The sequence below is a fragment of the Lingula anatina genome, chromosome 2 (assembly GCF_051362555.1).
Source record: "Lingula anatina isolate TDL-2025a chromosome 2, LinAna3.0, whole genome shotgun sequence".
Classification (NCBI taxonomy): domain Eukaryota; kingdom Metazoa; phylum Brachiopoda; class Lingulata; order Lingulida; family Lingulidae; genus Lingula; species Lingula anatina.
Window position 1 is genome coordinate 48,348,869 of NC_141768.1, and position 13,269 is coordinate 48,362,137.

Genomic DNA, 13,269 nt, shown 5'->3' on the forward strand with positions numbered 1-13,269 from the left:
ACTGCAAATCTGGTTGAAAATTGCTGTTATCTTGTAACTTACCCGTCTAGGAGAGGGTACTGGGGCGCTGACATTGCTGCTGTCTATCTCAAATTTTGGTGGTGGAGGGCGTGGAGGGGGGGTTCTGGGCTGCTTGGCTTCCTGAACCTGCAGCAATACAACAAATTTATAAATATACACGTCATGAAATATCTGACATTAGTCATTCAACTTTGAATAAGTCACAGAAACTATTGGCTGATCATTTTCTTTTCACTTGTAAATATATGAAAACTGAATATTGCATTTTTTAAGTATCACAATCTACTATGCAGTTAAAAAATAAACAGGCCTGTCCTCAGGCACGTACGCCCGTGCATGCAAGCACGCACACACATACACTACTCCAGTATAAGTCATATCTGTCCATCAGATCTCACCTGTATTCTCTGTGACTTGGCTGGAGCTGGTTTCAGTTCTTCCTCTGAGGAGTAAATCTTGTCATCAAAGAGCTGTTCAAACTGATTGATAAACTTGCAGACAATCTGGTTGGTCACCCCTTGCTCTTTCAGTCCTGCTATACCGTCACTGCACCTAAATGATGTATAGGTATGAATCTCTCTTATCTCTGGCCTTGACTTACTAACTGGTGAACCTCACCTTGTGAACCCTCTTCCAGATTATTTTAACAAGTGCACAGTTAATTTTGCTGATAAAAAATATAAATATCAACAATGAAGTTCACAGATATATTTTCAGATAACTAAAAGGACTTTATGTCAAGAGGCTGACAACTTATGACTGGTCAAGAGCAATGGCTTGCACATGTTTGTTGATGAGACCAGTCTTCTCTACAGAAAATCTTTCACCTTTTTAAAAAAACATCTCTCAAAGGTGAGTACAAGTAGCAATGACTTTAGTAATACCTGACTGTAATGAACAGCCATATATTGTATTGTGAAGAATTTTGTCTATACAACTCCAGCTAATTTTACAAGCATGTAATATGAACAGCAAAGCAACCTTTTGCATCAATAAACCTTTTCACAGTAACTGAATATTGGTTTAAGTATACACGGCATATAGATGGAATTAGCTGGAAGTATTCAATTTAGAACTCTATCTCTGGCATCCAGGTAATAAATAACTCTAGTTAAACAACCCACCCCCATTATCCTGGTACCCGTCTTATAACTACTGTACATAGAACAAATAATCAATCTTATATACTAGCTGTCACATTTATGTATCTCTTCACATGTTCATATGAATAGTAATACAGTTGAAACAACCACTAGACCAACTTCAGTATATGCTATTTCTGTTTTCATGAATAAAATATTCTAGTCAATTCAATCTAAACTAAATAGGTATGACATTAAATAAATAAATAAATAAATAAATAAATGTTCCATTTTCTTGAAGCAATATAACATTTAAGCCAGAAGTAGACTGATGTATTAGCCTGGTGTAGGTGTGGACCAGTCCCATACAGAACCAATACCATAACCCAAGAGTCAGACCATCTATAGACATCCAATGGTTTCAAACATTGGAATCCCATCTTTATCTATCTGCTCTTCTAGCTAAACCACCTGATGCTGTTAAACTGATTTCTGAACTAGGCCACTTCTATGACCCCATTCCCATTGACAACATCGGTCTACCTGGAACAAAACCAAGTCTGTGGGGACTCTCGCTGAGTGCAATCAGCTAGACTGAATGACATGCCTCCTCTTGTTTCTAATATACTGGTAAAACCACCAGCATTTCTGTATCCTGTAATAGATGTGGAACCAGACCCCTACTGTACCCACCTGAATAAATTAGGCCCAAACACAATCCCCAGGGCCATGGCACTCATCTTATTGCTGTTCTCTCTCTGAGCCACGTGGACCAGGAATCGACACAGGTACTTCAGCTGGGCGTAGTTGATCTTGGGTAAAGTCTTAATCTGCTGCTTTAACTTCTGTGTGCACAGCTCATCCTTGTCACCATATTCTGAGGAAGAGAGAAGAGTTCTGTTAGTGCAAGAATGATTTGCATATATATATAACAAGGCAGCAAAGCTGTCAAATGTACAGACAAAAAGCAGACAATTACAATGCACAAAATAGGCTGCTGTCAATTCTGATGCAAAAGTTCATTATGCTTAACTGCAAATTCAACATCAAATTTTAATTATGCTCAACAGGTAATACCAATGTAAGTGAAATGTGAAACAAGCGTAAGGCTTCGGGCCCATGGGAGTTTAAGTTCACACTTTGAATATGCCAGAATGAGAAAAATGAAAATTTCACATAAAACTGCTTAAATTCAATAATAAATGATAACCCATTTGAGCTGGCTTTCTTATTTGAACTACATGCCAATCCTACATATCATACTTGCAAGTTGAAAATACTAACAAGTAACACAGTTTTCTTTTCATAATGTTTGTAGTAGCAGTGCAAAAAGATTTTTGTCAATTTTGATGTAACATTACATAATAAATTACAGAATAATTATCACCAATTTTTGATTATTGACTATAAATAGCATGGACAAGTAGAGAATTTGATTACCATTTGGCTTCATGTCCATGGGAGCTTCGAGTCCCACAATGAATATGCCAACATGATAAAAATGAATATTTCACTAAAATGTATAACTTCCAGAAAAAGAAGCCAATTAGACTGCTTTTCCAGCTCAGGCTGCATTTAAGTCCTTTGTTTCTTTTTTGAAAGTTTGACAATCATAAGTAACATGGTTTTCCCATTATGGTCATCATGGCAGCAGCACCCAAAATTGTGTTTTCTTCTATTTTAATGCAATATTACATAATGCTTAACAGCATAATGACCATCAGTTTTTAATAATAAAAGATCCGTATCACAGATTTTCAGAAAATGTGATTAGCATGGGTCTTCAAGCTCGTGGAGGTTCTTAAGTCACACTTTGAAAATGCCAATATGTGAAAAATTAAATTTTCACAAAAAAAAAAAAAAAAGTTTAACTGCCAGAAAAATTTACCAAACAAACTGCATTGCCCACTGAAGCTTTATTTAAGTCCCATGTTTCTTTCCTGTAAGTTTGAGAACAGTAAGTGACATGGTTTTCCTTAAATGGTTATCATGGGAGCAGTGTCCAAAATAGGGGTGTCTTCAAATTTTGATGCAATATTACATAATGTTTAACAGGATAATTACCATCAATTTTTAATAATAAAATATTAGTATCATGGATATTCAGAAAATGTTTAACAGGATAATTACCATCAATTTTTAATAATAAAATATTAGTATCATGGATATTCAGAAAATGTTCCTAGCAAAGGTCTTCAGGCACAAGGAACTTCAAAGTCACAACTTGAAAATGCCAAAATGTAGACAAGACAGCACTGTCCTGAAATGTGTTTTTTTTCCATTTTTAACAATTTTTTAACATATAACAAAATTAACAATTTACTGCCATTTTATATGACCAACTAAGAAAATTGATGAGATAGGAAAAATATCAATAGAACAGTGTTAAATGTCCAATTTCCTCCATTCTGAGATTCTGAACATAGTGAATGAATGAATCTGACAAACTGCAATGATATGGGTTTATTTCCATTTTTGAAACTCTATTATACAATACGTTTACCATCATTTTTACATAATCAACTAACAATGTTGTAAAGATGCAGGAAATGTCAAACAAACACTTTTACGAATCTTATTAGTTAAATAATGAGACTGTTAACATGCCTAAGAATTGAATCTGAGGAAATGTGAAAAAACAGCATAACTTAAAAAATAATGGCCTGATTATGCTGATATTCGAACTTGACCTGCGAATTAGTAAGATTAATTACTCCTGTGAGTTTCATGACAACAGGTCCATCGGTTTTCCTTGAAATGTGTTAACAGTGTTGCACATATGCTGAAACGTGAAAAAATCAGCATAACTACTAAAATAGTGGCCCGATCATGCTGATTTTCGAACTTGATCTGCGTTTTAGTAAGATTGATTACTCCTGTGAGTTTCATGACAACAGGCCTATCGGTTTTCCTTGTAATGTGTTAACAGTGTTGTATATATGCTAAAAAGTGAAAAAACCGCATAAATTCTACAATAATAGCCCGATCATGCTGATTTTCGAACTTGACCTGCGTTTTATGAATATTAGTCAGCTCTGTAAATATTAAGCCAAAAAGTAAAACTGTCTTCCACTTATGGTGTTAACGCTGAAAGTGCACGGCGACATGATCGGCGACGGCGACGGCGACGACAGACGCAGGTGATGGCAATATGTACAGACACATCTGTGTCTGTACATAAAAATTTGATAAAAATGTTGGTATCTGTAGTATCATCCCTACAACATTATTTATCACTGATCAATGATCACCTTTAAAACTTACTGAAAAATAATCAATCTAATGCTGTAGAAAGTTATTAACAAAAGCAATGGGCATTTAATCACTCAATTGTTTGATTTATGGCAATATGAACCATTTGTGACACACGGAGTTCTAGGAAACACCATAACACTTACAAAATACTTCACTGAAATTAGTACTGTACAATACCTTCATGTATCTCCACATATTTCTGTGTTTCGCTCTCTGGGATGACAGCATCAGGAAGTTCCCGAAGGAACAACTTTAGCAGCCCCGCCACCGCCATGACATCTCCTGCCTCAAGGAGATCCGCGTCCCCTGTCTTGTCAAAAGACGCCTTCAACTTTTCCACCACTCTGGCGTTGCCGTTGACACGGAAAATACCCTCGTGACCAATACCTGGTGAGAGACAGAAGTGAATTATCACATTGGATGTTTGGTTTTATTGACATCACAAAACATATCCCAATCTTATTATTGTATATCAGAATTTGACTTGTGGTTGTTTTATATAAGAGCACTGAGCTACATTTAGAGAACTGATTCATTTTATATGTTATATGTTTGTCAAGTGTCAAAAAAAAAAAAAAGACTGTGAAAACCAAATCTCCCACATGTATTTTGCATTGTTGGCACACAATTTGTATTGTCTTTGTGTATGCAGTAATGGTAACGTGCAGATAGTATATTACATGAAAACTAAATCACTGACATACAATATGTAACAAATGTAACATTTCTTCTCTGTATAACATGCAAACTCTGTCGATCTTGTAAATATCACAAATAACATCTGTTCACACCGCAGCACAATTAGCTTTTAAACTTTAGCAGCATCCACTTCATGTAACAGTCTGTCCAACAAGCAAAGAGATCAATGTAATTAATAAATACTGTTGACTTACCATGCATACGGATAAATTCACATATTTTGCGCACCACAAAGGGAATTTCCTGGTCTTTGGTGATTAGATCTTCCAAAGGAAGTCCAAATGTCTTGTTGGGAGAGCCATTGGTTGTTTTTCTTTTACTTAATGGAGAGCTCAACAACTTCTTCATTTTGTCCATACGACTTTGTTGACTAGAGGTTATCCTGAGGCTCTAAAAACAAGAAGAAACTTCATTTTTTCAAAATTATTTTCAAATGTAGTTTGTGAACATTTCAATGATAAAGTATTATTGGGATTTCAATAATGTATCATACCACAGAAGTCTGATTTTAAAATAAAATGAAAATGTTACTTTCAAAAAGTTTTCATAATGATAAAAAGCATACAGAAAGAGATAGTTAAATGCTGGAACCAAATATGTAAAGAAGAAATAAAACTTCTGTGGCCATAAGTAAATTGAATCAATTATGGCAAAAAAGGAATTAAGTTTTTAAGTGAGTTACTCATCTCTATCAGCTCAATTAAGAGTGAGAAGTTAGGACAAGCATCAAATGTAAGAAATAAAGCAGATGCGGCTGCAATTTAAGAGATCTAGGTGAGGATGAGTTATAGTGAAGCCAAATTTCAATGTTTAGGTGTAGAACTAGGCTGAATTTTCATAATTAGGTGAAGAGCGAAGCCCAATATCCATAATTAAGTGTTAAACTAAGCTTTATATCCATAATTTGGTGTAGAACTAAGCCAGATATCCATATTAGATGTAGAACTAAGGCAAATATCCATAATTAGAACTAAGGGCCAAGCCTATCATGATGTAATGTTGTACACCACTAAATCTTCTAGTGGGACCTTGTATTAATGTAGTGCACATAACTATGAAATGGTATGAAAACAAAATCAAATTCCTCTCTAGTGCAATTAAGTCAACCAAAGAACCCACAGAAAAGGATAGTTGTGTCTCACAAAAAAAGAAAAAAAAAATCACAGAAAACACCAACCAGATTTGCATTCCATTTGATATGCGATTGCATACTAGTAAGTTATGTTCAGTGAATCTGTACCATAGCACTGGGAACATACTCATATTACCAACATTCTACACACTTCTTAACTGATTAACATTTTACTATTTATCATAATAATAATAATATTAATATTAATAATAATAATAATAATAACGTATACAAAGTATATGATCTAACATAACAATACATATAAAAATACCAATATTACCAATATTTCTGTAGTAAAATACCTATTATTTCCAAAATCAATGTAAAAATTCACAAGATCAAATTGTGGGCTTTAAAAAATTTCAAACTTTTACTAGCAAAATCTATGCAATCAGTGCAACCTATCAACCAGCCACCTTTCACCCTTAGTTTCATAGCACTGACAATGCATTTCCCTTGCCCAGTATACTCCTTCCATTATCAGCCTGCCAGTTTCTAGTAGCAAGTTATACTCAGGGTATTAATCTCACTCCCTATATCATAGTACTCCATGATAAAGAACCATGAATATATCTGTGTATCTAAGGGTGCATTCAGATTCACATATTGTACTAGCTAGGTCAGTCCAACTCTGTGGGAGATACTGGCTCAAGTACAATCAGTGGAATCAGCTTAATCAGCACAGTGACACCATAGTTAATTACCTCCTAGCTGCTTAAGGAGGCATGTCAGACAATTCAGCTGACTCAATTGATTGCACTTTGGTGAGGATCTCCCGCAGAGTTGGATTGCCTAGCTAGTACGATGTGTGAATCTGAAAGCCACCTATATCCACACAGTCATTATCAGAGCTCACTTTTACAGGATGATGTTTGGGAACAAAGTGGCTAAAATCTGGCAGTGCTGGTTATAAAGTAGATGGACACAGGCAATTAATATTACATGTTGTCCATTATTAATTAAAATCAGAGGCATTGCTGGGTCTCTGGTTATAAAGCAGATGGACATAGGTAATCCATACCACCATATGTATAATTAAATCACAGGCATTGCTGGGGTCTCTGGACTCAGTGGAGTGCCCTGTATCTTTGGAATAGGAACAGCTGCTGGTCCAGCTCAAATAGATCACCATCACTACATGTGTTCTTCTTCTCCAAAGTTTGTTAACTTACACATATTTGCTTATATATATTAGCTTTAAAGACACATACAAATATAAACAAATTATACTGGCACTCCCTTCTAGAAGACAAACACCAAACTTAAATGTGAGGTTTAAAAGTGACCAGTTGCTGCACTGAAAATCGCATTCCGTGTCACAATAAAAAAGTTTTTTTTTTATCTCACCTGTCTACTAGTAGTCACTCCAAACCACTGAGGCATGATAAGTGTTATACAGAAGAATAACTGCTACTGCAGATTATACTAGTGCTATAAAGTATACACTACTGGTACACACTTGAAAATTCTTCTCTCTGGTAATTCCATTTCTGCTCAAGGTAGATTTTCCAGATTCTCATTAACTCCCATAAAGAACTTCAATTCCTAGCTCAATTATGTCTTTCTGCAATTTTTTAATTAAATTAATCAGGAAGAAACTTTTAACTTTTTCCTCTCTTGCAGCTGTTGCATGTCATTTTAGTGTTTTCACAAAGACTTTCTATCCTTTTTTTTTCAATTAATAATCAGATGATCCATCTGCCGCCTGTGATGAACAAGATGTTCACAGTCATACAAGGTCCTGGTTAATACGTCACTTTGTTGGTTAAAATGTGATGTCATGAGTGACAAGAATCACTGGAAAACATGATACATCAAAGACTGGGTTCCCACAGATTTAGATCGATCCATCTGGATTGACCTAACTCCATAGGGGTTCACGCTAAATTGCTGTCAGCTTCCAGGAGCCGAGCGCGCACTAAAGTTAATTACCCCCTTACAGCTTTTAGTAGACGGGACAGACATTTAAGCCGGTTAAGCTGACATCAATCTACTGAGAATTCCCAGGGGGAAAGATCGATCTAAATATCTGTGGGAATGGTCTCAAAGATACCAACTGACAGAAGCTCTTACAATTTTCAATATATATATATATATATATATATATATATATATATATATATATATATATATATATATATATATATATATATATTGTGATTAATTCATAAACTATTTTTAAATGAAAATTTCAAATATTCTATTATTTAAACAAAGTATTCACTACACTGATAACGATATTATAGATTTTCATATCTTCCTTTCATACCCCACTTTTTTCTTTGCATATATAATCACACAGCTGCTAAAACAGTATCAACTCCACAATTGGAACATTCACATGATTTTACACTTCATACCTTATTATTTTCTATAACCTTCAACTACGACCATCAAAGCTCCACATTAAGCTATAGCTCTAAGTGCAGTATAAGTTATCATATTTAAAACCCAAATATTATAGATTCTTTGACTGGAATTATTCTAATATATATATATATATATCTGGATTTTAGATTGTGTATCAAGATTCCTATATGCGTGTATGTCTCTTAAGACTTGTGGCTAAATGCACAACGCTGAATCATACAAGACAAAATTTGCCCTCTATCACTTTCCACTGATTTCCCTTCACCTGTGCATAGCAACAGTTGCCATGGAAACAATCTCTCTGTACAACACCAACTAATGAACTATGTCAACATATTTTATCAAATATTAATACCTTAAGGTTAAGGTAGGAAACATATGTTGAATTAATAGTACGTACATCTCCTATCTCATTAAGTGCCCCACTGGGTTTTCCTGTTATGAATTATTTTTTCCATTTCAATACTTACATATAAATTTACAGTTTGACTTGTTAACTTAGCTACATAACAATTTATCAAAAAAAAGTCTGTAGGTTTCAGCTTCAAATCCAACTAAATCATTTAAGAGATTTTTAAAAGAATGCGTGGAGCAAATCACTGCTTGAGAGGCTCTGCCAAACAGTTGCTATTAGTATAAACTGAAATAATAAATATTGCAGATGTGAGGATTAGAGGTATTTGTGATAAAGGTAAAGTTAGGATCAGCACACATTAGTATCATACTCACTTACCTTTCTGTTATTTACTAAAGGGAGAAAGATTAAAAAAGCTATACTGAAGATAATTTTTATGTTAACAGCAAGACTCGAGACATTTTTTGTCAGAACGTAATCACTCAAAGTTCAGCAGTTTACAACACTAAGTCTAAATGATAAGGCCAATAACATTATCAATTTTTAAATGAATCACTTTTACTCTATCTGCAAGTTGTAATGAATCAAAGGGAAAATTGCATGACAATCTAAAATAATATAAATAATTTAGCAAAATAGACATAAATTGTTGATCAGTGCAAAAAAAAAAAGTGACATGTTGTTTTCATATGTCAGGTAATAGAAGGCAGAGCACCTGGTGTAACACTGGGGTTTATCTTCATAACAACACACGCACACACACACACGCACGCACCCACGCATGCTACTATATAAAAGACTTCAGACAACAAATACCATATATCAGAACACTATCTTAATGCTTTGTTTTGAAAACAGTATTAAGAACAGCTTAAAGGTCTATATTTAGATCATTGATATCCTGGATATGAACTAGATTAACACAGGGAGAGCAGAGCAAAGATGGGGTGTGTATAGAACATGGGTTAAATTATGTAGAAAAATAGCTTCATTCCCCCCCCCCTCCCATAGAGCAATGATAACAATTATTGTCCACATCAGTTAGAAATCTTTACATAATGCCACTTTGTGCCAAGTCCATATCAATACCTTTCGCTTTAAAATCAAGAGAACCTACAGTATATCCCTTATCCCATTTTCCCCATGTAGAGGGCAGGAAACTCACTATATGCTCGTGTTCACAGCAGATCTAACATTGACACTATTTCCTGTCCCATTTTAGACAGGTTGTGAACACAGCTTAAAGTCGTGTTTCCATTAGCTGGGTCTGAGCCAACTCAGTGGGCTGTAAGAATAAGTAAACATAATGTTTTTCTTGTCCCTCTGTTATCCCACCCTCCTCACTATAACTAACAGAAGTCATGTAGTAATAGAATGTCTATACCTATGGTGATCTGATCATAAACACACAACATGCTCAGATGGGCCAACATAACCTGGTAAGAAACACGACTTGGGGGGGGGGGGGTCAACCTTTTCTAAGGTCCCATTCAGAATAGGGGAGCAACTAGTCCGGAGGTCAAACATGAAAGCACACTACAAAGTTTGCCATCTAATCCACTAATAGACACTATACAGATATCCTGTGGGGAAGTATTCAAATGGGTCAGCCATATTTGACCCTCGAACTAGCTAGTCCCTTATTCTGAATGGGGCCTAAGTCTTATCATAACCACACAACATGCTGAGATGGGCTGACCTAACCCGATAAGAACCACGGCTTGGAAGTCACCCTCTTGTATGTCCTGTGCTCTACTGTGAATCACCCACCTGTTCCTGCAACAGCTGCTTGGCAATTACACTGTCAGCAACTTTGGATGAACTTCCACATACAAAACTATGTGGCATAATGGGCAACAACTCCTAATACACATATCCCATCCAGAATGATGTGAAAGTTCATTTATCTGAAAGAGTGAAAAAAAATTATTGAATTACAACATACCTATAAAATGATCTCTCATTTAACTGCCATACTGTGTGTGTGCAGATATCACTCAGTAAGTGCTAAATACTTCCTATATGACTTCAATGGTGCTTAAAAAAGGCATCAAAAGGTTGGAGACATGATCTTGGCCATAAAACCTATAAATATTACAGGCAACTGGAGTCAAGCCATTGGTTTTACACAGCTATAAAAATGTGGTATTTTCTCTAATGAAAGGTTTATCAGAAAAATATCTGATTTCATTTGTTTGATGATAAAATGTACTATTAATATCATTACAGCATGCTGAAACATGAAGACTCCAAGAATGACTAAGTTCAAGTGCAAACATTTACACAAATAACTGCAAACAAGGGAAAAACGAATAATTGCATATTTAATATGATATGTTTTTTGAACAATAAATATTAAATTATCATAATCATTGAATTACAGGTGAAACAAATGCCCCACCCCCCTTTTTAGCAGGTAAGACAAAGTATAGGAAGGGAAATCCATATTTTATATAAGTCACATGGATTTATCTGCATGATCAATAGTTACTTTAAGAGCTACTAATGAATACAAACTGCTACATAACACGTGCTTGATCCAATATTCCCATTGGGACATGATCAATAATCCATACTAGTTAGCAATGTTCATGTTCAAAGAACAGGTAATCCTGACTGATGATAATAGCATGGATCATGGGAATACTTGAAGGTCAGGGTTCTTGCACTGTTGGCTTACTGCAGCATTTTATCTTTCCGGGGGTCCAAATCAGATTAGACATGGATGAGGAAAAAATTTACCCTTTCAGGTTAACTTCCAGGAAGGAAGCCAACACTAGAAATAGCACTGACCTCACAATAACAACAAAATGTTCACATAACTAGCATCTTTTAATATATTCTGTGAGCAAGGGTTTATTTATTTATTTATTTTTATTTATTCTTTTTTTTTTTTTTTTGGGGGGGGGGGGGCAGGTGATTAAAGGTTATTCAGCTGCTGATTAAAAAGATGTTTAGCTTGCTTGGATAAGGAGAAGAAACCATGATATCACCCTTTCTATGATACAGAAATCGTAGTTTTTTTTTACTTAAATCAATTTTTCAGCAAATCTTTAGCAGTATGAAATTACAATATGCCAACTCATGACCCCCAGGCCCACAAGACTAAACCAGACACATTTTGAATCTGTGCATAAAAAACTGCAAACTCTGGCACAAAAAAAAAAAATTGGTCTAGACTTTAAGTAACATAGGGAAAACTGAATATGAGACTGAATACATTGCACAATCATTTAGCATTTAGCTAAATTGGTGACTAATAGCACTACACGAGAGTCTGTGTTAATTAATATTCAGCCACTTGCATTCCTGTATCAATCTCTCAACACTGTGTAAATGAGAATGCCAAAGCAAAATTACTTACTAATAAACTTCATGACTGCTTTACATTTGGGTACTACAAAATAATGACTACTAGTAAGCTCCTTACCATTCAGGGCTGCTTTAAAGACCTGCAAGGTATCAGACACTCTCCTAAATGCTGCATTCGTCAGCTGTTTATTTTTTAGGATATCCTGCGCTATGGTGGATGTTCTTTTCTCTTAACAGTACTTAATTCTGAAACAAATAAAAAATGCTAAGTTTTTTTCTATTTAATTTGAAAAGGATGCTCTTGCAACAGTGACTTTTCAATATTTTAGTTAAAGTAATAGTTTAAGTGCAAGTCATAAATTCATAATCAAAGTAGGCAGTCAGTTACTTTAGGCATGAATGATGAAACATCCATAAACTCTGACATATCAGCAGAACCAAGCTTTAGCATTACGTGGTAATCCCTTAGTGTATCTGAGACCTGGCAACATGAGAAGCAATGGGAAATTGAAAGGAGTTAAAATTACATGTGCGGATGTTGTCACTGTGTTGTCAGAATCACCAAGATTGAACCTATTTGCATAATTCATTATTTTTTGTTGGTTTAGCATACCGAAATATATCAAAATGTTCAACAGTCCTTTTAAACCAAATAATAAAGAAATGTAAAAGACTTTTTTCTTTTTAGAACACATGTAACTGCTAATAAAGGCAAAGACACTTCAAGTTTAATTTGAAGACCCAAGGGTTGAAAACTGAAATTGCACATTTTTTTAAACATTTCATATGCCAAATTTCAGTATTTATAGAAAAGTATTTGTCGTCAAAACCACCTTACCTTCAAAAATACGTTTCTATAAACAGCTTTCTAATAAGCTACCAAGAACATGACTATCAAGGCTCTTTCTTTTGCATCGCATCTCTCGTTGTCAGATTTTGTGTACAAAATATCCACCACCATGACCTGCGCCTGCGCAAAATATGGCAACATCCGGAAATGATTGTAGCTAATGTACACACTGAGAAAGACCCATTGACAATAT

At 34.9% G+C, this 13,269-nt stretch overlaps 1 protein-coding gene across 5 annotated transcripts in view; it reads right to left on the minus strand.

The window, feature by feature from the left end:
• LOC106159728 (protein FAM13A) overlaps positions 1 to 13,221 on the minus strand; it is a 36,016-nt gene extending 22,795 nt beyond the window's left edge. For 3 of the 5 annotated variants that reach the window (XM_087003403.1, XM_087003402.1, XM_087003401.1), the window contains exons 1-8: positions 13,065 to 13,220; positions 12,345 to 12,472; positions 10,685 to 10,821; positions 5,252 to 5,447; positions 4,536 to 4,745; positions 1,797 to 1,980; positions 420 to 573; positions 43 to 147 (exon numbers count right to left, since the gene is read on the minus strand). In XM_087003403.1, the coding sequence (XP_086859529.1) occupies positions 43 to 147; positions 420 to 573; positions 1,797 to 1,980; positions 4,536 to 4,745; positions 5,252 to 5,447; positions 10,685 to 10,762 (927 nt within the window). In that variant the 5' untranslated portion in view covers positions 10,763 to 10,821; positions 12,345 to 12,472; positions 13,065 to 13,220. Of the gene's footprint in view, positions 1 to 42; positions 148 to 419; positions 574 to 1,796; positions 1,981 to 4,535; positions 4,746 to 5,251; positions 5,448 to 9,292; positions 9,307 to 10,684; positions 10,822 to 12,344; positions 12,473 to 13,064 lie in introns of those variants that run through there. The other 2 variants (XM_087003404.1, XM_087003405.1) reach the window with 2 other exon arrangements.
• Positions 13,222 to 13,269: the final 48 nt, after the last annotated feature.